General features: G+C 43.3%; 2 protein-coding genes across 2 annotated transcripts in view; both read right to left on the bottom strand.

Annotated features, from left to right (window-relative positions):
- The window catches only part of gosr1 (golgi SNAP receptor complex member 1), a 51,446-nt gene extending 49,145 nt beyond the window's left edge, over positions 1 to 2,301 (bottom strand). The window contains exons 1-2 of the mRNA XM_083637061.1: positions 2,262 to 2,301; positions 1,100 to 1,211 (exon numbers count right to left, since the gene is read on the bottom strand). Of these exons, the coding sequence (XP_083493187.1) occupies positions 1,100 to 1,211; positions 2,262 to 2,295 (146 nt within the window). The 5' untranslated portion in view covers positions 2,296 to 2,301. The remainder of the gene's footprint in view (positions 1 to 1,099; positions 1,212 to 2,261) is intronic.
- A 297-nt stretch (positions 2,302 to 2,598) lies between these two features.
- The window catches only part of cpda (carboxypeptidase D, a), a 38,050-nt gene continuing 17,458 nt past the window's right edge, over positions 2,599 to 23,190 (bottom strand). The window contains exons 6-21 of the mRNA XM_083637823.1: positions 22,448 to 22,639; positions 20,970 to 21,137; positions 20,098 to 20,207; positions 19,714 to 19,816; positions 18,203 to 18,345; positions 17,672 to 17,841; positions 17,211 to 17,513; positions 16,158 to 16,353; positions 13,682 to 13,817; positions 13,383 to 13,529; positions 12,930 to 13,028; positions 12,752 to 12,816; positions 12,244 to 12,375; positions 11,174 to 11,359; positions 7,151 to 7,253; positions 2,599 to 5,344 (exon numbers count right to left, since the gene is read on the bottom strand). Of these exons, the coding sequence (XP_083493949.1) occupies positions 5,118 to 5,344; positions 7,151 to 7,253; positions 11,174 to 11,359; positions 12,244 to 12,375; positions 12,752 to 12,816; positions 12,930 to 13,028; positions 13,383 to 13,529; positions 13,682 to 13,817; positions 16,158 to 16,353; positions 17,211 to 17,513; positions 17,672 to 17,841; positions 18,203 to 18,345; positions 19,714 to 19,816; positions 20,098 to 20,207; positions 20,970 to 21,137; positions 22,448 to 22,639 (2,480 nt within the window). The 3' untranslated portion in view covers positions 2,599 to 5,117. The remainder of the gene's footprint in view (positions 5,345 to 7,150; positions 7,254 to 11,173; positions 11,360 to 12,243; positions 12,376 to 12,751; positions 12,817 to 12,929; positions 13,029 to 13,382; positions 13,530 to 13,681; positions 13,818 to 16,157; positions 16,354 to 17,210; positions 17,514 to 17,671; positions 17,842 to 18,202; positions 18,346 to 19,713; positions 19,817 to 20,097; positions 20,208 to 20,969; positions 21,138 to 22,447; positions 22,640 to 23,190) is intronic.

Here is a 23,190-nt window from a genome sequence, read left to right as displayed (position 1 = left end):
ACGATAACTGTGGTTACTTGAGCAAGCACGTTTTCTGCATGATATATAATGTAAATATGGGCGCATATCCGAAAACTATACGACGATACACTATATCTGTGATAGGCAAAATCAGGCCCATATCAGACCGATATATCATTGTCATTCCCCAATTTCCATTTGTACACATTCAGTGTTGGGCATGTTACTCAGGAAATGTAATTAGTTACTTATTACCTATTACTCCTTTAAAAAGTAATACAACTACTTTATTTATGACTAGGTATCAAAAGTAATTAGTTATATTACATGTTACTTTACTATTACTTTCGCTACCCCCCGCCCTCCCCTTCCGAAAAGCATATCTCCACACAGTAACTTCAAGTTACTTGGATTAGTAACTGTAAAATAATTACTGTTTTGGAAAAATTGTAATCCCTTACATTACTAGTTACTGGGAAAGTAATACAGTTACAGTAACATGTTACTTTACTTTACTGCCCTACACTGTACACATTAATCTAATCTGACATTACACTAAAGCCATCTATAGTGACGTGGCAGCTCATGATGCAATCATAAGTCAGTCACTGTCACACAGTCATGTGTCATGGGGGAACTTCTCTTTGACTGGCCTTTCTTCCTCAGTCCTTTATTTCATAACGTATTCGCGATGATTTCCAGGCTTTACCTCACTCCAATCACAGGAATGAGAGAAATTCGCTTTCTTTCTTCCTGTGATATGCCCTTTTTTTACCATCAAAGAACGCTCCCAAGCTCTGGAACTCTCTCCCCCCGGACATTAGAGAATCAGACTCCCTGTCTTCCAATCCCGCCTCCAAACCCATCTCTTCTCCTCTGCCTTCTCCTAGCTCTCCCCCTGCCTATCCCTGTGTGCCTGTGTCGTGTTTGTCCATTGTCTGTTGCACTTGCGTCGTCCCTGCCCCTTTAGTGTTTCTTTTGTAAAGTGTCTTTGAGTCCTAGAAAAGCGCTATAAAAAACCCATGTTTATTATTATTATTATTAACATCCACATAATGTTTCTGTTGAGAGATTATTACACCTCTACTGTCTCTATAGCTATGTCACTGGAAGATGAGAAAGAAGTGTCTTGTCTTACGTTTCTCCTCGACGTCCATCCCTGGAACTGCTGTAGCTGGTGCACAGTTTACTGAAGGAGACAAGCTTCAGGTCCAGCTCATTCTCCAGCTGCCTGGCCTGTTTTCGCATGTCTAACACACACACACACACACACACACACACACACACACACACACACAAAGACAAAACTTCTAACCACTGACATCTTTCATTTGAGATTCTTATCGACGCCAAATGTGAATGACGATCTTCGGCTAAGTTATGTATTTTATTTATTAACTGATAGGGCTGCACAATATGCAAAAAAAACTGGGATTGTAATACGATTTTAGTGGGAATGGTAATTTTTGTATTTGATTTTAACTGAAAAAATATATATATGATGTGATTTTTACTGGTGTCTGTACCAATCCGGTGTCTGCAAAATATGATTTGTAGGCATCTCTGTTGCACCACAATGCTTCATTTAATGGTATGCTGTGTTGTGAGTTGTGACACATTTTACCTTTATCAAATACTTGCAGGTTCCTGCAATTTGGATATTGCATTTGGCCATATTGAGATATGATTAATTGCCCTAATTCAGATAATAAAGGACCAAGTTAACCTAAAAAGTTGTAACCTCCTCCATATTCGTCCCTTGTAACTTCAAACAATGGACTAGCGGTTAGCCCTTCTCAGGACGCTGATTCAGGTCGTATGACGTGAATATACCAGCGTCCTGAGAAGGGCTATTCACAATGGACCAAGGATAATACTGTGATTTGAACGTTGACTCATCAGCAGCAGCTGATGAGTGACAGCTGGCAAACAGCTGTGCCAGGTGTGACTAGCTAACGGTTAACCAATTTGCTGCAATGGCAGCACATCTCATATTTACACAGGGACAGGTAGCGTTATGGCGATATTTGCTTATCGTATGCCTCCCGACTATCATCAGTCAGATGGAAACAAGCAAACAGCAAGTTGTTGCAAAGCTAACCAGAACCGAAGCGCTAACGTTAGCTTGTAGCGTGCTAGCCGTTAAGACACCTGGGCGACACATTGTTGACTTTTCCCACCCGAGCTCATCGGCCCTGGCGCTGACAGCGCTATTTCTGACAACATGATACAGTAACACACATTGCTATCAAATTATACAACGATAAGGTTAGTTGGGGTGACAAAATGTTCCACCTCACCTTCCCAATAGTTGCTGCTTCCTATCCCTGCCATCTTTGTTGTTCTGTTACGTCACCAGCTTCCTGAGTGCGTCATATCACGTGTCAGTATTGACATGTTGGTAAATGGCGCCCCCCCGTGGCGCATGAATGTATATATATATTTTTTTTTTCTTTTGGCGCATGAATGTAGAATTTTCGTAAAATGCTTATTAAATAGTTTGACTTTTATACTTACGTACTTTGTTAAATGTTATTAGATGTCATGTTTTCATTACTGAACAGTCCGTTTACACATAAGTGACACAAAATACAATGCAACAACACACAAGCAAAAGGCAAGCACTTAACTGTCCGGTGGGTGGTTTTATTTAATTCCATTATGTTCCATTGGTGTGTGTTCATGTTACATGTCATCATGACCACGCATATAAAGTCATTACATGTTTTATTGTGTGAAGATTCGTGGTTAAGGTGAATTGCACTTATTTTCTCATTCACAATTGGCAAACATCTCATTATTTACAGCCGATTCCATTTTATATAAAAACTTTACACTGACACTTCATCTCCCTGACGCTCAACATTCAAAATTCTCTCTCTCTCGAACATACAGAAAATACAGAAGAAAAAATAATCTACAAAACTGTCCTTCTCTGCACACATAACAGGGTTTATTTGATTACAACTGCATTTTGTGAGAGGGCCAAAACCTAAATATAAAATAATCTCTTCCCAAAAGCTTCGATGCTGCAATTTGAAATCAAGGCAAATTGAGCATGTTCAGGAGAGCAGGAGTGTATTCCTTCAACTTATGTCCATAACACGATGATGCATGGCATCCTATAAATTAAGTATGTCCTGGATTCTTATTTGATCCCAGACTTAAGAACTACCTGATATTTTAAAGGTTGGGTGCAATGATTTGAATTCCGTCAGGAATAGCTTGCCATGGATTTCTGACTCAGACTCAAGGAGTTTTAGTTCACTTTATTCCTTTTTCCACAGTTCCATCTTTTTTTTATAATTGCTTTAAAATCCCTTTCTCTATGCTCTGCCAGTTTTCAGTAGGTTAAATGTGTGTTGCCCTGTCCAATAGCACCACACATTTGTCTTGGCCACGATGTCTGAAGAGGAAGCATCCATCCTTCATAGCACAATCAGTGCTAAAGTAAATTGGGCATATAAATTAATTAATATAAATATAAATTGGGCTATAAGATTATTAAGAAGGCGAAGGACCTCTCTCACTCTCTCCTTCTGTCTGTCTGTGTCTGGGGCGAGGGATGATATAACATGGATGTTCAAAGTAATAGAAATGAGAGATTGCAAATTACTGCATTATGGTAATTTTTACACCAGTCTACATTGTTCTCACAGCCCCCAAGCCAATCTGCCACTAGCCGCTCTCTTTCATACAGCTGCATTGCACTGGACCTTTAAAACATCTGGTAGGCGCTGCCCTCAATTTGATTAATCACAATTTAATATAGTCACCATTGAAATGGAATATTAATGGTCGGAGAGCACTTTTCTTGTTTCTTGTATTGTTTATAAGGGGGGAAACAGTGACTTATATAGAGGAATACAGTGCAAGATAGACATAGGTTAATGTCACATTGGGGCATTTTGTCTTTTGTTCTGCACATTTACGCCTGAATTAATGTTCCACTGATTGGGCCATGGATGAATGAGACAACGGTGTGTCTCAATGGGTAATTTTCCATGTACAGAGAGTTTAGACAGACATGAACCAACACAAACTTATTCTAAAGAAGAAAAAATGAAAAAGACAGTAGATACATTCTCCCTCCAATGATTAAACATTGAGACATTTTGAGTGTCTTTCTTGGCCAATGATAAGGGACGATCCTTGCTTTCCGTGTAGTAGTGCAAGTTGCATAGAGGGCCCTGCACTAACTGAGAAGGCTTTCATTCAAGCGTTGTGACATTAGACTCTCTCTCTCTCTGATGCTCTCTAAAGCTTTTGAGAAGCTCGCACCAGTACGGGTTTTGGCCACATTGACTAAGAGGAGAAGTAGAAAACTATCAATCAAACCCATCATCTGTGCAGGAACAGTGCAACATTGGAATTCCAGCAGTAGTCAGAACTAGTCGATCATGTCTCTTTTCCTACCACCTGAGTATAGGATGGATCTGATTCCAGCATGGACCAGGTTTTTTTTAATCTATTCACTATGTTGCTGCTATATCCGTTATGTACTAGAGCCCCACCTAAGACTGTAATTCTACAGAAGCCAAGGCACAGTATTGGATTCTCCCTCCCAAAGGCTCAAACAGTTACATGTGGCAACGCTGCCTTGGACAAAAGACAGTGAATTCCATTTCTAAATCAGCTCACTTGTACTAGCTCAAAGAAGTGTCAAAGAGATGCATCATGGGTGGTGGTGACAGACGTCCGTGGTTGGAGGTTGTGTGAGATGACGCAGTTCCATCCAGCGTTCATTACATATCCACGACAGAGCTAAGCAAGAGTTTATTTGGAGTGATACGCTTGACCCCCTAGCCAGGCAAGACAGGTAGTGGTCTAGACAGCGCCCTCGGGTGGCTGGGAAAGGGAAAAAAAAGCTGTGAGACTCGGAGCGCGTCAGAGGGACGGATAATGGCCACATCGGACCAACCCCTCTTCTCTTTCTCTCTCCAGCTCCTTCCACTGATCCAGTCAGGTAGAGACGTGGAGCACAGAGCAGGCCTGCCCTCCAGCCCCTCACAGTTTGTTGGCATAGCAAAAAGAGCGTTTCTATCGCTCTCGACATATCAGTCATAAGTTAAGCCTGCTCTTGTTGGGCCAGGGGTTCAATTTAAGGGGGAGAAACAAAAAAGTAGTGCAGACAGCCCCCCCGAGCGGGCGGGTTCTCAGAGTTTGTTGGCGTACAGCGTCTCCTCGTCGCTCTCGCTCTCGTCCTGGAACTCGTTGGCCAGCAGCGACTTCTTGGAGCCCATGGAGGTGAGGCGGATCTCGTCCTCGTAGTCGTCTCGGTGCTGCCGCAGCCGGTGGAAGCCGTCCTTCTGCCGGTTCGACTTGGCCGAGCACACGCACCAGATGATGCACGCCGTCACCACCAGCGCCGTCATGGAGGCTGCTGCAGGGAGGGACACAAACACACACACAGTCAAACACACCCATCATGCTCATTCATAAAACTTGACACAAGGTTTAGAGTGACGTTTGGGGGCAGATACCGTCAAGCTAAAAGGCCTAAACAGACTCGTCCGTCAGAGCCTCGCCCCGCCCTCCCCGTCTGATGCCGGGTGGAGCGCCGTCATGCGGGGAGGGGGCGCCGTCGGCTGACGGGGGCTGCTCGAAAATGTGACTCAGCGGCAACGATACGTGCGTGACGTCAGCAGTCCTTACCGTCCTCATCGTCGTAAAGTCGTCTTCGACGCATGACGTTATTATAACGAACTAGTTGTGTGGCTTAGCCTTCCCAAATGTTGAGGGTCGTTTTTTAGAATTTAATACATAGAATTGGGAACGTTACATTCAATTTCATTCAGACTGCCTTGCACTCAATCGCCGCCATTTTCCCACGGAGCTTCCACAGGAGGGAGGGTGTAGTGACGTCCTAGCATGTAGGGCTCGCTGGCACCGGCAGACGGCGAGACGGCTCCAATTCGAGGCGGACGGACGAGTCTGTTTAGGCCTTAAGGGGTTTTCTCATTCATAATGGAATACCGGCACATTATTAGCATGCACCGCTATTCTGTTACCGCAAAGTTTTATGAATGAGTCGGACAGTATTTTTATCTTGGTTGTTGAATGCGAGGAAGTAACACCGGCATCACAACACTTAAAAAATATATAAAGCTGTAAAACAGCAGCTGTCATTTTACCTGGGCGAGCCGGCCAATTATAATCGTGATACTGTATTCATAGCTTATAAGGGGCGTTACGTGCTGCCGGGAACGCCCACCTGGCGGTCAAAAAAAAACTTGTTCATTCCGTTGCCTGCGAGTCGACTCACGCTGTTTGTTCAGCCAAAGTGCCGGATAGCCTACCTGTTGTGCTATCGGTTGCACTAAACCGACGAGGAGACACGCCTGGCTTGTGTTTTACAGAATCCCGTCGGAGAAAGAAAGGAGGAGGTTGTGGATTTGTGCGACGTGGTTCAGTCGCTGGGAAGGGCAAAAAAAAATGCTTTTTTTTCTACCATCAAAGTACACACGTCTTTGCTCTTTGCGGCCAACATTTCATCAAAGGTAAGCTCAAGTAACGTTACAATAATGATTAATACCCCGTTAACGTTACTTGAGCTTACCTTTGATGAAATGTTGGCCGCAAAGAGCAAAGACGTGTGTACTTTGATGGTAGAAAAAAAAGCAATTTTTTTTGCCCTTCCCAGCGACTGAACCACGTCGCACAAATCCACAACCTCCTCCTTTCTTTCTCCGACGGGATTCTGTAAAACACAAGCCAGGCGTGTCTCCTCGTCGGTTTAGTGCAACCGATAGCACAACAGGTAGGCTATCCGGCACTTTGGCTGAACAAACAGCGTGAGTCGACTCGCAGGCAACGGAATGAACAAGTTTTTTTTTGACCGCCAGGTGGGCGTTCCCGGCAGCACGTAACGCCCCTTATAAGCTATGAATACGATACATGGTTTACAAAAGTCAATTTTCCCAGCAGCCATTTTGACGTGTCAGCAGGGCAAACACAGGTGTCACTAATAAGATGAATGACTGGTCCATTCCATTTAGGTGCTCCAGTGCCATTCCAATGAGCCAGCATGCACAATACCAGGGACTGGCACCTGGAACACCTAAATGGAATATTAGTGTTATTAGTGGAATCATTAGTGTTATTAGTTACACCTGTGTTTACCCTGCTTTGACACGTCAAAATGGCTGCTGTGAAAAAGGTCTGTTCTAGGTTCTCTACCGGTGCTTACCTGCCGTGGCCACCACAAACTCCCTGGGCAGACCGAAGATGCTGTTGTCCATGTCAAACTCAATAATGATGGAGCTAGCAGCTTCATAGGAGGACACCACCACCTGGGGAAGGACAACACCCATGCCATGAGCTGCTAAATGTAGATGTTGAACACACTGTAGGCAACAAGACCTCAAACTACCTTTCAGCCTCTCGCAATTCTAACAGCAGAATCATAGTTATGGAATGATTTGTTTATTGTTATTGTCTTTAGCCGATGCCAACAAGAAAACTAAAGAATAAGAGCTGAGAACTAGATCACATTAAAGTGCTGTTCCAACATGAAGATGAACATGATCGACTCTCTCCTAAGCACTTAAACCAAGTCTCTCATCTATTGCCATCAAGTGTAAAAGCACTGCAGCTCCTGACAATAAATTGGGAGAGATTTGGTGGATTGTATGAATTTTCCCACTACAAATGAGTGTTATCTCTGATGAACAGCGATGAAACACCCGATCTACTATGAATCAGCTCATTCAAAGGAAAGGAGGTTCCATCACAGAGAATGGGGACATCTTGAAACAACTCCTTTCCATTGAATGAGGTGATTCATAGTAGATCAGGTGCACCAAAAAAGAGAACATGTGTAAGCATAGTGCTGGGCACTGTCACTTTGTGCACTTAGGAATAATCTCTCTCTTTTAGGGTGTAGGAGCCTAGGAGTTCAAATCGAATGTATGTAGCACAATTGTTAATCACAATAGTATTTACAGTACTTTTTTCCCCACAATTTGACAAATAGTTGTGCCGCTGGGTTGCTGGAATGAACAAGGAGATATTCTTGCTCTTATTCTTAATTATTGTTATTCAGGCAAAAATGGAAATAATGTTCAATGATTTAAAAAAAACGTAGAATAAAAGATTTTCCCACAAAAGATGTATTGAATGCTTCTGTTAATTATTTGATGTTTATATTGTTGTTTTTTTATCTACCTGTTTTAGACCAAGGACCACAATGGAAATAAGTCTTGACTTTATTGTGCTTTATCCTTGATGTTATTCTTTGAGATCCGTGTCTGTACTTTGTTTAGTGCACTGTATTTCAATTTGTAACCGTCAAATCAAATCAAATCAAATCAAATCTCAAACAACTCCGAATTTCAGAGAAAGGGGAAACCCAAAATTTCACCCAGAACAGAAAAATACCAATTTCTATCCTATGCTATTATCAATCCTAAACATCTCTCTAAGGAGGGATAACAGGCTGCGAGATATCAGATGCTGCTTACAGATGCGTGTTAATCACCTGTCTAACAAGCCTCATTGTCTGCAGGTGTGTCTGCTTAATGTGGTCCGGACCGTTTCCTTGTCCGTTTCTAGTCATCTGAGATCGGATATTAGGACTGGCTCATGAAAATTACGGTAGTTTTATTTAATTTCTTACCTTTATTTTGATAGGTAGAGTAAATGAACAAAATCACCGAATTTGAATTCACGTTTGTCTACCTCGTTGTTTGTTGTATCTCTGCAGCCTGTAAAGTGGTGATTAACTCACTGCCATTAGTAAAGCGTAGTGTAAAAGCAAAGCAGGAACCTAGACCTAACGGAGCTCAGGCATCCAGGACTTCAACCCGTGAGGTTTCAGACGTGATCGAATGATGGTGGTCATCTGCCCACACAGCCAAGACAGTGTTGCCAGACAGTAAGTGAACCGCTTGAAGTCTTGCTTTTGTAGTATCAATATCTTGTTACTTTTATTCAATCAAGAGAAACAGAGGGGAACCTACAGAGTCCTCCGCAGATCAATGTAAGTGACATTGATTTAATTTCCAGAGACATGAGATGCGTCCCTATGGCCTGCGGCGGAGCATTCGATGTCCTAAGAAATATGGGGAGAGTATTAAGGAGAGGACTGACGTGTGGGCTTCAACACGCGATCTGGACCCGGGCCCTGAGCGGGGTGAAGAGGACCCCCAGAAGCCCCTGGACGACAGGTACACGAGGAACGCTGCCGTTCTTCCTGACCTCCATCCTCCCCACAGGGACGAGTCCCTCGCTTCCCAGGAAAAAGGCTCCATCGGTGGGCCGACTAGTCAACCAGGACCTCTGATGATCCATGGCTACACGGTGCCGGAGTACCAGCACACATATCATTCAGTGGTGGATCCCCTGCTCTGCACTCCCTGTGGGAAACGCACAGCTTACAGCCTGGAGCTGGGTTGTGCCATCAAAGAGCGCCTATTCGAAGAGCTGGCCTACCCGACGCTGCAAATTACTGAGCAGCCGAATGGAAAGGTGGAGGTAGTGGAGAGATTTTGTGTGCTCCGCCCCGCCCCTTATATAGACGTAGACTGACAGGGGGAACCATTGTGCCATTCCTCCAAAGACGAACTGTCAAGACAATGCCATGATACTTGTGTTTATAATATTTCACTTAGGCAACTTTTGTTTCCCCTTACCATGTAGCAGCAGCCCAATCTATGTCAAATGCTTGTTTAACAAATATGTGTTAAAAATGTTTTAGACATGAAGGCTTTGCTGTAAAAGTTTTATAAACAGTTACACAAAAAGGTCGAGAATCATTTATGGGGGACTCATGTAGTGCAAAACAGGAATCACTGTTCTGCAGTTTGTCTCCACTCACCCAACCTGAGTCCACACAGTACACTTTGTTCTGTTTGCCAGCCTGTAAACTACTGATATGAATTGTGTGTGCATGATTGCCACCTGTACAATGGAGTGCCAACATGGTGCAGTTGAGTTCTGCTTTCTATCACATAAAACACAACACTGACTCAAAACCACACCGTGTTATGCCTCTCGTTTTGCCCCCAATATTAAATAATCTGGACGGGTTTTGAGTGTTCCTGAGTTGATCCTCTTTCTATCCCATCAGGAACAGTTTCTTGGGGAGGCAGTTTCCCAAACCAGTCCTCAGGTTCTCCCCTCGGGGCAAATGTTTGTTCCCAATTCACTCTTGCACACCTGATCCAATCAAGGCCTCCACACATCCCTGCTGAGGTAGATCAGCTTCCACTGCTCAACCAATCAGTATTAACCCCACAATTGATAGTATTCCGTTACATCACCACACGGCCATTTTGGTAGGAAAACAACAGGTGATTGTGATCAATTAACAGGTGATTGTGATCAATTAACAGGTGATTACAATCAAGTGACACTTACAGCCAATGAGCTGTGTGTATTGTAGCACCCATATTGGTAGGAAAAAGGCTTGTGACATCATCGGAATACTATGAATAGGGTCAGGTTTTGAAGTTGACAAGCAAGATTTCCCATCAGTCATTGACCCTCGCTGGAGCTCCCAAAACAAATATTGGAGCTTACAAAGGAGTTTACTTATGTCTGGAAGTATTGTCGTAGTAACTAACATCATTATTGATGTGACTATTTAGGTAGTTACCTAAAAACAACATGACCTATTGTTGACCTTAAACAACATGACCTATTGTTGACCTTATAACTACTAGCAAGCTAATGCCTAGCATAGCCATGTAAATTCAATATTACTACAAACAGTAGATTTCAGTAAAGCAAAGATTTTTTGAAAAGTGATTGAGAAAAATGAATGGTTTTTGTTCATGGGGAGGCGGCATGCGGCCAGGAGCGGATGGGAGTAAGTAATTCAGGATAACATAAGTGTACTATTCATTTGTCTTTATTTCTGAGTAAATTATTACACTTTTAACCTAGCGTTAACCTTATCCTTAATTTGTTACAGATTGTAATATTGAGACGGTGTAAAATGTTTTACTTTACTTTACTTTATTAGGGTAATGCGCAGAGGAAGTGATGTTTGCGTTGGCGACGTTGCAGGGTGTTTCGAATGGAGGAATTTTGTCAAGTGAAGTTTCCTTAACCGCCATTCCCTGAACAGGGAGCAGGGAGTACGGTTTATGTAGACTGTGGAACGGAATGCAACTATTGGCGCACTGGATTGGGGAAACTGCACTGGGACGTTCCATGGGCACTGGAGTTTTTAAAGTGCATAACACATGGTATGCACATAATTGCATACCTCCTGCCGTTGCTGTTGGTAGCCATCGGCAACAGCTTCAATGTTGTGGCTGCCAGGAGCTAGCAGCGCATGGAAGTAGCCACCCTCTGCAGTGAAGACCCTCACCCCCCCGTTCAGCACAATCATGGCACCCACAATGGGCTTCCCGCTCTTGTCCCGCACCACGCCTCGCACCCCTTTATGAACCTGGAAGCGGGTAGAAGTGGAGGCACATTAGTGCTGCACGATTATGGGTAAAGTTACATCATTTTGATAAGATATTGTGATCATACATATTCAATCTCATTTGGGGAACAAAGTTCTTTTATTGCATTTTCTTCATCTTACGTAAATACTGTGATTATCTTAAAGCAGCTACGAGCAACTTTTTCGATTGTTATTAAACAGTATAAATTTAATATCAATGCATCACATCTTACCTCTAATAGTCGACGAGACCAAAGCCGTGTGTATCTGAGATTGCTCCCTTAGGTGATTATTAAGTCTATAGTCTGTCTAAACTCGCGTCAACAGGGGGCTCTCTAGAGCGACCGGACCGGGTAACCCGGAAGTGAAACGCGGAAGTGAAACCAGGAAGTGAAACGCAGCTGCCTTCCTACGCCGTTTGCGCTGCCTAGCAACATAACATCTCTAGTTATATTCTAACAGGTTTTTTGGAAGTTATTTTGTGGTTATGGCCGAAGTGGCTGCTGCAAACCGTTTCATTTCACTTCCTGATCTGCCCTGGCTACAGACACACTAACACTGGCCGATTCACTCGGGGTTCAAGCGAGACTACTCTGCGTTGGTCTCGTCGACTATTAGAGGTAAGATGTGATGCATTGATATTAAATGTATACTGTTTAATAACAATCGAAAAAGTTGCTCGTAGCTGCTTTAAACTACAGCCTGTACTCTAAAATTAAATGCTCCAATATGAAATTTAAAAATGGCCTTGTAATTTAATTTCCATGGTGCACCAGCCATTCCACTGACAAGTCAACTGTTCAAACATCTACACTTAGCTATGTTAAAGCAGCCCACTAAACCGCCCCATGCTGTGACCTCCATGAGAGAAGCTTGCAGCGTACCTCCACCAGCATGCTGAGGAGAGGCTTCTTGTTCTCTGCCCACAGTGTGGCCAGCTGGTCGACGGGGGGGAACAGACAGCAGCCAGTATACACTGTGATCTCTGGACAGTGGCCAAAGTCCACACTGAAGTCCTGCAATCATACACACACAGACACATGCACTTCTGACGGCTCATTCTATTCATATTCTTACATAAAGGTAAACACATTTAAGATCTGTTGAAGTGGTAAGTGAGTAATCCAGGGCCCAGTTGCACAAAGCATCTTAGGTTAAGATTTCCCTTAGTCAGAGTTAAGGTGTCCATAAAATAGAATCAGCTGCGCAAAACACTGTTAAATCTTCTCCATACGGTTAAACATTTTAAGGAAAACATAAGCACAAGATTTAAGGGTGTTTTGTGCAGCCGATTCTATTTTATGGACACCTTAACTCTGACCCTAAGGGAAATCTTAACCTAAGGTGCTTTGTGCAACTGGGCCCAGGTCAATATGGGGTGAAGAGACTCACCTTCATGCTACCCATGTGACTCTGTCTCTCTGCTGCCCTGAGAACGCCGTCCGGGATATTGCCCACTGAGCGAGAGAGACATTCAATCAGCTATTAGCATCATCTCATTATTTTATGACCGGCATTCAGTGCCAGTGTGCAATTATTTTAAATGTTTGTGTGTGCTTAAATTACATACACTGGCCATTATTTGGACATCCAGTGACGCCGAGGTGCATCTTGGCGTGGTTGCTGGCATAAACGTTAGCCAGGTACTTCAGAGTGCCCTCATTTTCAACTGGAGGGGGGAAATGACATGTTAAGCAACATTCAATATTCATCATTAGTCTTGCTCTTGCTATTAGGTATCCTTGTTAAATTTGTCACTGCAAATGAAGACCTTGTCAACTGGCTACGTTAAAAATAAAGGTAAATAATAGAAATTATGCCATTATCAGCCTATTGTCTGTGAAAAATGTATTAGTGCTGTGACTACATTTCCATACACTTTCTGTTAAAAAGGAGGGTTGGGGGCGCAACAGGAACTAAATAAAATCAAACAAAGTGAATGTCAACAAAGGTATTGGGTCTTGCCAAAGTCAAAAAAAGAAAGTAGGCAATCATGAAGCAGTTTTCTGCAGAGTGGTGTTACCAGGTTGGACAGGCTTGTCGTAGGGGTAGGTGGCAAGAAGGGAGCCTCCATCGAGGGCTACAGACAGAGTGTAGCCTCTCTCTAGGATCAGATCCATTACTGCCCTGGTCTCAGACTGGGCCTCCACCACACGCTGGGATGCATTGCCTAAAGACAGGAAAACATATTGAGTGGGCAAGGAGGGGAGGTGTCAGAGCATGGCAAAATGGACACAAAACGTGTGTTGCATTCGTGGCACATATACAATGAATGTAACGCGCATGCACACGCACACACACGCACACGCACAAGCAACTAACCAAAGAAGTCTGTGTCCAGGTCCTTGCCATGAGCATTGGTCATGCCCAGGGTGGAGGTGCACTGCTTCTCCTTAGCCAGCTCGCGTCCGTCTGGATTGATGGAGGGCAAGATGACGATCCTGGTCTCATTGATCAGCTGACAGGAAGGAGAGGGGAGGTGATTAGAGACACGGCTAAACCTTGGGATATTCACTGAGATCACTTCACATTAAAGAACACGCAAAGGCAGATTGAAATCGATGTGCGCAAAGTTTGATACTTTGCTATTGAGACAAAAGTAACAGATTCAACCGTCTCCTATTTCACAACTTGTTTGAACCTATAATAAACAAAGAACTTAACATCTGATTTTGGTGTTAGAACTTGACACTGAGAGGCCATTTACACCTGGCATTAACATGCGTTTTCTGCCATCAGATTGCAATCCGATTGTATTTTATCACTTGAAAGTACAGGTGTAAACACCCCCAAAACGCATTGAAGAAGGATTGCAATCTGATCGGCCAAACCACCTCCGGAGGTGGTCAGGGACGCATTATGACAACATTTAACACAAGTGTAAATGCAATGCGTCCTCTCAAAACGCATTCAGCAACTACCATACGGAAATACATAATCTTCATCTTCTTTGCAGTTTTATGGCGGTTGGCATCCTTAAATGTTGCCTTACCGCCACCTACTGGATTGCTAAAACTACATTGCAAATTATGGAAATACGTCCTCGCACGCCGCGAAAGTTTATCTAGTTAGCACAAAGAAATAACACAGCCAGAGCTAGCGTTACACGCTAACGTTAACTGCAAGGACTAACTAACGCTATGGATGAAGACACTCGTGGATGGAGTCACGAGGAGACCAAGTGCCTGCTTTCAATTTGGTCTGAGGAAAGTATACAAGCTAAACTTGGCAGTGCATATCCCAACCGACCCATTTATGAAGTAGTGGCTAAGAAACTGGCAGAGAATGGCCACAACAGGACCTGGCTACAATGTCAGCAAAAAATTGAACATCTGAAACTGGCTTACAGACAGGCCAAGGACAAGAACAAGAAAAGTGGCAGGAGCAGGGCAACGTGTCCTTTTTATAAAGAAATAGATGCAATGCTGGGTGATCGGCCATCGTTTTGTCCAGGTGAAGGGGACGTCATCGACTCTGAAGATAATAACGCTAGCATGGACTCCACCAACAGTGCCAGCGACAGGACAACGGGAATGAAATTGACATTGTCGCGATAAAGATGGTATGTTGTGATCCTCCCTCAACTTGCTATACCCGTAACCTTAAGGTTAATACATATTTACGCTAGTTTCCCCATTAAACCAGGCTATCGTTAGCTGTAACGTTAAACCAAATTGTCACCGCGACGCGTTTCTCCAGCTGTACTGCCGAGCGCAACTGCGTGTCTCTTCTGGATAGGTTGGGTCGCAGTTTATCGCAAATAAAATCAAATATTTGACGGCGCATACGCAGATTTGACACCCAGTCTTCATCCTCGAAGGTCCCCATTCCAACACTATCCTCTCCCACCAGTCTTGACTGCGTTCCCGCACCCAGATAGTCCTCTGGACAGTGGTGGTGGGGCACTGATAACAGCTGTAATAAAAGCAGCCGCATAAAACATATTTCTCCTCTGCCTTCGTTCTTGGCATTTCAGCTTTTGAAGACGGCTTCTTCCACGAAAAACCAACAAAAGCCCATGCAATAGGGCAGCTTCACGGATGCCTAACATCTTCTTTTAATTGTGGTCGCTTTTGTTGTTGTTGTTGAATAGGAGATTAGTTTGTGAGGTCTGCTTCTTTCTGCTCCGTGTTGTTGTAATAAGCCCGCCAAAACGAAAGGGGGCGCGTGGGATGACGTTCGAGCTGGAGAGCAATCGGATTGCAATCTGTTCACCTAAAACGCATGTTAGTGCCAGGTGTAAATGGAATCAGGCTGAAGTGATAAAATACAATCTGATTGCAATCTGATGGCAGAAAACGCATGTTAATGCCAGGTGTAAATGCCCTCATAGTGGACACAGTTGACACATGTATCTAAAACCCAGTCTTTCAAACAGCCCAGTCTACCAAACAGGCACACAAAGAACATAGTATGTGGTGAGTGATGCTAAAATAATAATATAGGATTGCACATGTCACTGATATTTTTGATAGTTAGTTAGTTACAAAATGTTAAAACATACATGATTGGCTGAACATAATATCAGTCCCCATATAAGATATTCCAAAAACTGTTCCAAAAACACACACACAAGAAAGCCAGACGGTGGTTTCCATTGTGGTCCTCTTTCACAGTTGAGGATGTTAGATCGAGTATGCCAGTGTCAACAATCACTGATATTTTCTGCACAGTAGATGCATTTGGCCTGACTGAATCCTGTAGTTAGCATGTTGTTGAAGTGAGTGTCCCATGGCAGTGGTAACAGGTGGTGGTACAACACCACCTGTTTTCCTGAGGGGCCTGAGTGAGGACTCACCCTAGTGATGGCTGGGTTCTTGCCATAGTTGATACACAGGAAGGCAGCAAACTCCAGCAGCAGCTCCGTGCCCACAGGGGCGTTGCCATGGATACCTGCTACGAAGCGGATCTTGGGCTCAGATGGTTCAGCCTCCTCAGGTTTGTTGGAGATTTCCAGAGCCCAAATGGTTCGAAACTCCACACTTTGGCCCAAACTGGACACCAGAGAGATGGAACCAGAATTTAAGTCAGCAATACTAGAATCAGCTGTGAAACACTGAATAAAAGCCAGGACAAGTCCTGCTAAAGAAGCCTTGAATAATATGTATGAAGCTGCATGACAGGTCAGAAAAAAGTATGAAGAATGGGTAACTTTTTTGTATAAGCCAAATCAGAGACTTTTTGATTTTTTACTTCTACCACCTATGTCTAGGTCTCCTGCTGTCAATAGAAATAATTTAAATTAACTTCCGTGTTTTGCAGCTCTTAAAACTGCTACCAACAATACTTCTGTCAACTCTACACTGCTAAAGGCGGTCTCTGCCAATTGCCATATACGCAAGTTCTTTGTCTGCCAAACCCTCACCTCTAACTCACTATAATAATAATAATTCATTTTATTTGTAGTGCACTTTTCATTTGCAAAGTATCTCAGACTGCTACAGAGTTAAAAGCATAACACGCAGACAATACAACTGACAGTGACAATACGGTAGTTAAAAAGTTAACACGAGAAAGCCTTCCATAAATTTAAATAAAAAATGTGTAGGCCTGTCTTAAGAGTCTAGACTTTTTTATGATAGCTGAAATCTGGCTGAGTGACTTCGCTGCCCCATGATATTAAACTCCCCAAAATTACTCATAATTGCACATACTTCTTCCACCAACCTCAGCTAACTGGTTGTGGTGGAGGTGTAGCAGCTACTCACAGAACGGTTTTCAAATGCTCTCAAATGGAGTATTAGATGAGGGTTAGAGGGGCTGTCTGACATCACAGTACCCTGTACACGGTGAGAAGATGATGTTGGGCTTCTTGAAATGCTGGGCTACTGAGAAGATGAGCTCAGCCTACCTGCGCAGGGAGGTGATCTTGGGGAAGTTGAGCGTGAGGCCTCTGAGAGACTCGGCCAGCTCCTTGTAGCGTCGGTAGCGGAAGGTGTTCTCTGTGTCCGTGCTGCTGACCAGCTGCTCCAGGCCCTCGGACAGGGACAGTCCCTTGATGAAGCTCTGGAACTCTTCCTCTGATGGGTCCTGTGTGGCTGGGGGGCCCTTGGGAATCTGACCCTTAGGCTCCGAGTGGACACGCGTCAGTTTGAAGTCCACCACCTCCACTCCCTCCTTTGGAACTGTGGCATAGATCTTCACAGGCATGTATCTGGAGAACAAGAGGAGTTACTGAAAGTCAACACCACTGGCTAAGGGGACACATACCAACCCCATACAGTCAGTCACAAACTACTAGATTTCTGTGAACCAATAGTATACTGCATTTGTTCGTTCCCCCAGTTCTTCCATCTGACATCTGGTTCTTACCCCTGGGCAGAGGCGGTGAGGACGTAGGTCCCAGGAACCAGCAGTCTCCAGTAGTCTCCGGTATCAGCCGTGGTGATGTTGTGCTCTATCTCCTCCACGCTGATGATGGCGTTGGGGATGGCGGTTCCATCCTTAATGTCAGTTACTGTGCCCTTCACTCCATTGTGGACCTGGAGGAGGAAGGAGAGAAAGAAAACGATTGACTAAATGAGCATGAGTGAGCAACAGTGCATGTGGGCAAAAAGGTCAGTGAGTGGATGGAGAAAGTGACTCAACGTTTCAGGGGAAGGTTAGGACTGAAAGTGGTTTTATTACCTGGTGTATAAACTGGACTGAAAGTGGTTTTATTACCTGGTGTATAAACTGGACTGAAAGTGGTTTTATTACCTGGTGTATAAACTGGACTGAAAGTGGTTTTATTACCTGGTGTATAAACTGGACTGAAAGTGGTTTTATTACCTGGTGTATAAACTGGACTGAAAATGGTTTTATTACCTGGTGTATAAACTGGACTGAAAGTGGTTTTATTACCTGGTGTATAAACTGGAGCAAGGCCCGTCGGTTTTGCTCCCAGTACGTGGGCAGGTCCTTGGCGTGGGGGTACTTCACACAGCCTAGTTCGATGGTCACCTCAAAGCAGTTGGTGCTCAAGTAGTTCCAGTCCTGCATGCCGCCTGCAGAGAAAATAACTCTTTGTTACTTGTTGCAAAAACACACAAATAAACTTTAAAGATGAGCAGATTAGCTTTAACACCCCAGGTCATAATTGCAATATGGAGCCCCCCACTGAAACACCGTAAACACGGGTGAATCCCACCAATGGCTTTACTTTCATGTGTTCATACATTGCACTGAATACACTTGTCACAGTCAAATCAACTGACTAAACTTGTGTATGAAAGGTAATCTTCATTTCATTTCATTTGCAAGTAAATGTTCACGTTGCATGTTTTAAGATCTAAGATCTCCACATTATAACTTGTGATTCTTCTTGGTTTATTTGGATGCATGGAAGCTCTACCTAAAGCTTACAATAACTTCTACCTTCTAGTGTTGTATGGTTTATTTATTTCACGTACAATAATACAGACAACTTATGATGCTGCACGGATCATGTTATACTATCAGCAGCATGTATAATACCTTGTTCTGTATTTGTAGCATAAGGTGACTTATTAAAGATACACGTTATAATAATTATCGTCCAACAACATGATAGATAACTAGTCATAATACATTTGTATTTATAACTCATTATTTCAATCTATGAATGCTGATATAATGCATCAGTGAGAATTATACGCACAGTATCAGTGCCCTTGTAATGCCCTATAGATATACGAACATATGCATAGTGTTAGCTAATGTTGTTTTCTATGTAGAAACAACTTTTAAAGCAGCTACGAGCAAGATTTTGGATTGTTATTAAACAGTCTAAATTTAATATCGATGCCTCACATCACATACCTCTAATAGTAGACGAGACCAACGCCGAGTAGTCTCGCTTGAACCCCGAGTGAATCGGCCAGTGCTGTCTTGATGATTAGTCTGTCTGCGGCCGGGGCAGATCAGGAAGTGAAATGAAACGGTTTGCGGCAGCCATTTCGGCCATAACCACAAAATAACAAAATTACTTCCAAACAAACTGTTAGAATATAACGAGAGATGTTCGCGAGAGTAGCAAGCCCCTGGATGTAGCGAGCATGGCGTTCTCCTTGTTTATGGTCTGTTGCTAGGCAGAGCGAAACGGTTGAAGGCAGACAGCTGCCCTAAACCGTTTCGTTTCACTTCCTGGTCTATCCGGCCCGCCGGAAGACAGACACAGACTCTATAATCATCAAGAGAGCAATCTCCGATTCATACGGCTTTGGTCTCAGCTACTATTAGAGGTAAGATGTGATGCATCAATATTACATTTAGACTGTTTAATAACAATCGAAAATCTTGCTCGTAGCTGCTTTAAACTTTTAAATTTTGAAGCCTCTGTAATCAGAGATGCTTTTCCCACAATGCCGTGTATTGGCTGAGAGACGCAGACATACCGGGAACATTGTACCAGTTGGCGCCATTGGTGATGCCATCCGCAAAGAACTCCTCTGGGTACAGGTCCTCACAAGGGTGCCCATTGTGCATCAGAGGATTCTCCTGTGTACGCGCACAGATACAGATACACACACACACACACACACACACACACACACACACACGAACGAGAGAAGTGAACAATGAGCAATTGTTCCAGCAAAGTTTCCAAATCTTGATTTCATAACAAGCCTGTATCTTACATCAGCTCTCTAACTTTATAAACTCTCAAACTATTAAGATTGAGATAAACAAGACTAGATAAATACACAAGACTAATAATAGCATAATACCACCAGCAGGCAATATCCCAGCCTGAAACAAACCCAAACGTGTCCCATTACCTGTGAGTAGGCTCTAGCCACCTGCTGAAAGAGCTCGTCGTCGGGGCACTTGCTGTACTGTGAGACGCCCTGTTTGTCATCATCATAGGGGTAGTTGACCACCAAGGAACCTGAGTTCAACAAGAGAAGGCAGACAGGGAGGGGGCGGGGGGGGGCAGGATTACACCTTTAATCAAATAACTTTCAATGTCTATCTTGGCGTATGAATTTGTGGTCAAAATTAACTATCATCATTATGTATAACCGCTGGACATCAACATATTGCTTTAAACTAACACACAAAACAACAAAACTTTATCCCAACAACAATATAATCTAACAACTAAATAGCATTATCAGGGCATCAATAATCAAAGGTAAACACAAAAACCAACAGTGCTTTTATCCTAGCACTGAAAAGAGTAGAATTTCAGGTCCTACAGCAGGGATACTCAACTTGCTTTGCCCGGGGGCCACTTTCGTGAAATGATAGAAGGCCAGGGGCCAGTTAATAAACAAAACAATATACATTTTTCTGTAGCGGATTGTAGGTTTTGTATAGGTTTTTTTTGTAGGTCAGCTGGAGTTTAGTCTGACAATGTTGTGCACACCGGATAGTTAGTTAGGTCAAGTACATACATAAGTGCCTGGGTAGCGAGCAGACGTCACTATTTGACAATTTAGTAGCTAAATCATAGATTATTGAAAGATATTCCAAATTCCAGACTGAAATGCTATAACAGAAGTGGAGTATTGGCCAGAATGACATGAACATTTGGACACTTATTCAGCGGGTATCTTGCATGTTGCGTTCAGGTGCAATTCCATCGCGGGCCACACAGGGGGCCGCAAGTTGAGTATCACTGTCCTAGAGGCTCAAAGTAAGACCGTGCCTCCATGGAGGTTGGCTGACAGGACGAAGGGTTTTTTTTTCAGCCAGTTCATCACAGCTATAGTCTCTGGCTGCCTGGGCTCTCTGATGGTGGTAAACTGGTCTGGGAAGTTGCGGTTCAGGTCAAAATTGTTGCTGTTGTTGCGTCCTCTGTAGCCCTTTACATCACCTGTGAGGAAAGAAGACCATATATTCAACATATTCTAGACCAACAATGTCTATAATACAACAATCTGGGCACCCAGAGTCAGTCTGACGACTAATATGACTCTGGGACAGACGGCCGAATCGGGCCGATATGTCGGGGTTTCCGTCTGCGTCAAGACCTCCGCTTCCGTGCACTGCAGCCATTGTTTACAGTCTAATTGATGCGAGAATGGAGTTGGAGCTGATCGATTGCAGGTCCAGATGACAGTTCGGCTAATAATAATAATAATAATAATAATAATACTGTAAATAGCTGCAGACGTCGTCGGACTGTAAACAATGACGGAAGAGGCGGGATGTCCGATCTACAGTGGAAACCCCGAAATAGTGTTTGTCTATCCCAGAGTCATATTAGTCATACGTCATACAGTAATAAAATACATTAAGAAAAGTGTGGTAATTGCCCTGTTCCACCTTAAATATGTAGCCTCTGCTCCACTTCCTGTGTATTTCCCCTTACGTCAGCAGGAGGAAGTGCTTTGGGAAGGTTTTCTCTTATACATCAACAGCATTTGAAATGAGAAATTAATTTGGAAAATTGTAATTAAATTTGAATTCAATAATAACCACGTTCAATTTTAAGTATTTGCAGTCAATTTCTAATTATGCCTTACAAATAAATTGTTGAAATCATTATTATTATTATTATTGTTATTATTATTAGCATTATTAATATTATTCATAATATTATTATTTATTTATTTATGTATCTTTTGGGGGGGGGGGGGGTTTGGTGCGTGGAGGCTATAAACCTAAGGTGGAAGTATTTTTGTTTTGTTTGATCACCAAGTGAATTATGAAATGAGATTCCTAATGTGTCAGTGTTTGTTTACTACATGTAGTTATCACTATTGTCCACTTGGCAAGCTAGGTGAACCATTCTTGAGGCTGGTTGTCATTTGATAATTCTGTAACTGAGCCTGCAGTTAGGCTATTTTTACAAAACTGGCATGCAGACAAACAGGTGTTTCTGAGGAGATAACTGCTCAAGAGACACCTACGCTCCATGTCTCCAACTCCTTTGTCTCCAATGTACAGTCAATTCTTTGTATAATGTCAGAAGTCTGTTCAGATCTGATTTGGTCTCACACATGGTCGGTTTTGCAGATAATGTTTCTCGAGAATGTTGTCTGTGTAGGAACGTCATCGTGTCTGTGTGTGAGTGTGTGTGTGAGTGTGTGTGTGTCTGTGTGTGTGTGTGTGTGTGTGAGTGTGTGTGTGTGTGTGTGTGTGTACGCACGCGCGTGCGTGTTTCACCTCCCTTGCTCTTACCTTCCCTGGCTACCTCATAGCCATCAGGGTTCATGGAAGGCATGATGTGGATGCGTGTGTTGTTGACCAAGTGCGTGACCTCAGGATCAGTGCCGTAGTTACGGCACAGGTACTCGATGAGGTTGAGCAATAACTCGCGACCCACCACCTCATTGCCGTGCATGTTGCCCACATACTTAAACTCCGGCTCGCCTGGCGTGCAAAGAGAGGGAGACAGAGACAGAGACAGAGACAGAGACGTGGACAGAGTGAAAACAAAAGTGTCAGGGGGCTAGATGGCACACATTTCCATTCAGATCATTTCTTGTCTTTCATGGCACATTCAAATTCAGTGATGACATTCAACTAATGAGCGAACTCAGTGGTTCCCAAGTTTAGGGTCGCCTGGAATTCAAATAGGGTCGTACATATATACATATACATATACATTAGGCAGGGGTCGATTTCCGGTTTTACCGGTTCGGTTCGGTGTACGTGCCCAAACCGGTTTGATCACGTGCGAACCGAAAAAACCTTAAAAAAAAAAAAAAAAAAAAAAAAAAAAATTGCCAGTCCATTCTGATTGCACTATTGTTCGTATTAGCCTCTTCTCAAGTTGCACTAGTAGGCAAAAGTCTTATTTTGTTTATTATGTTGATGTTTGAAGAAAAGTTAAGCTGAATAGTTATGAGAAATAAATACAGGGTGTGTTTGTTACACAGGTGTCCTGCTTCTTTTTATTCAGTATCATTGCTGGTTGACAA

Source organism: Poromitra crassiceps, assembly GCF_964638095.1.
Source record: "Poromitra crassiceps genome assembly, chromosome: 5".
NCBI lineage: Eukaryota > Metazoa > Chordata > Actinopteri > Beryciformes > Melamphaidae > Poromitra > Poromitra crassiceps.
The sequence above is the reverse complement of the archived record's forward strand: the minus strand, read 5'-3'. Positions and strand labels throughout refer to the sequence as shown.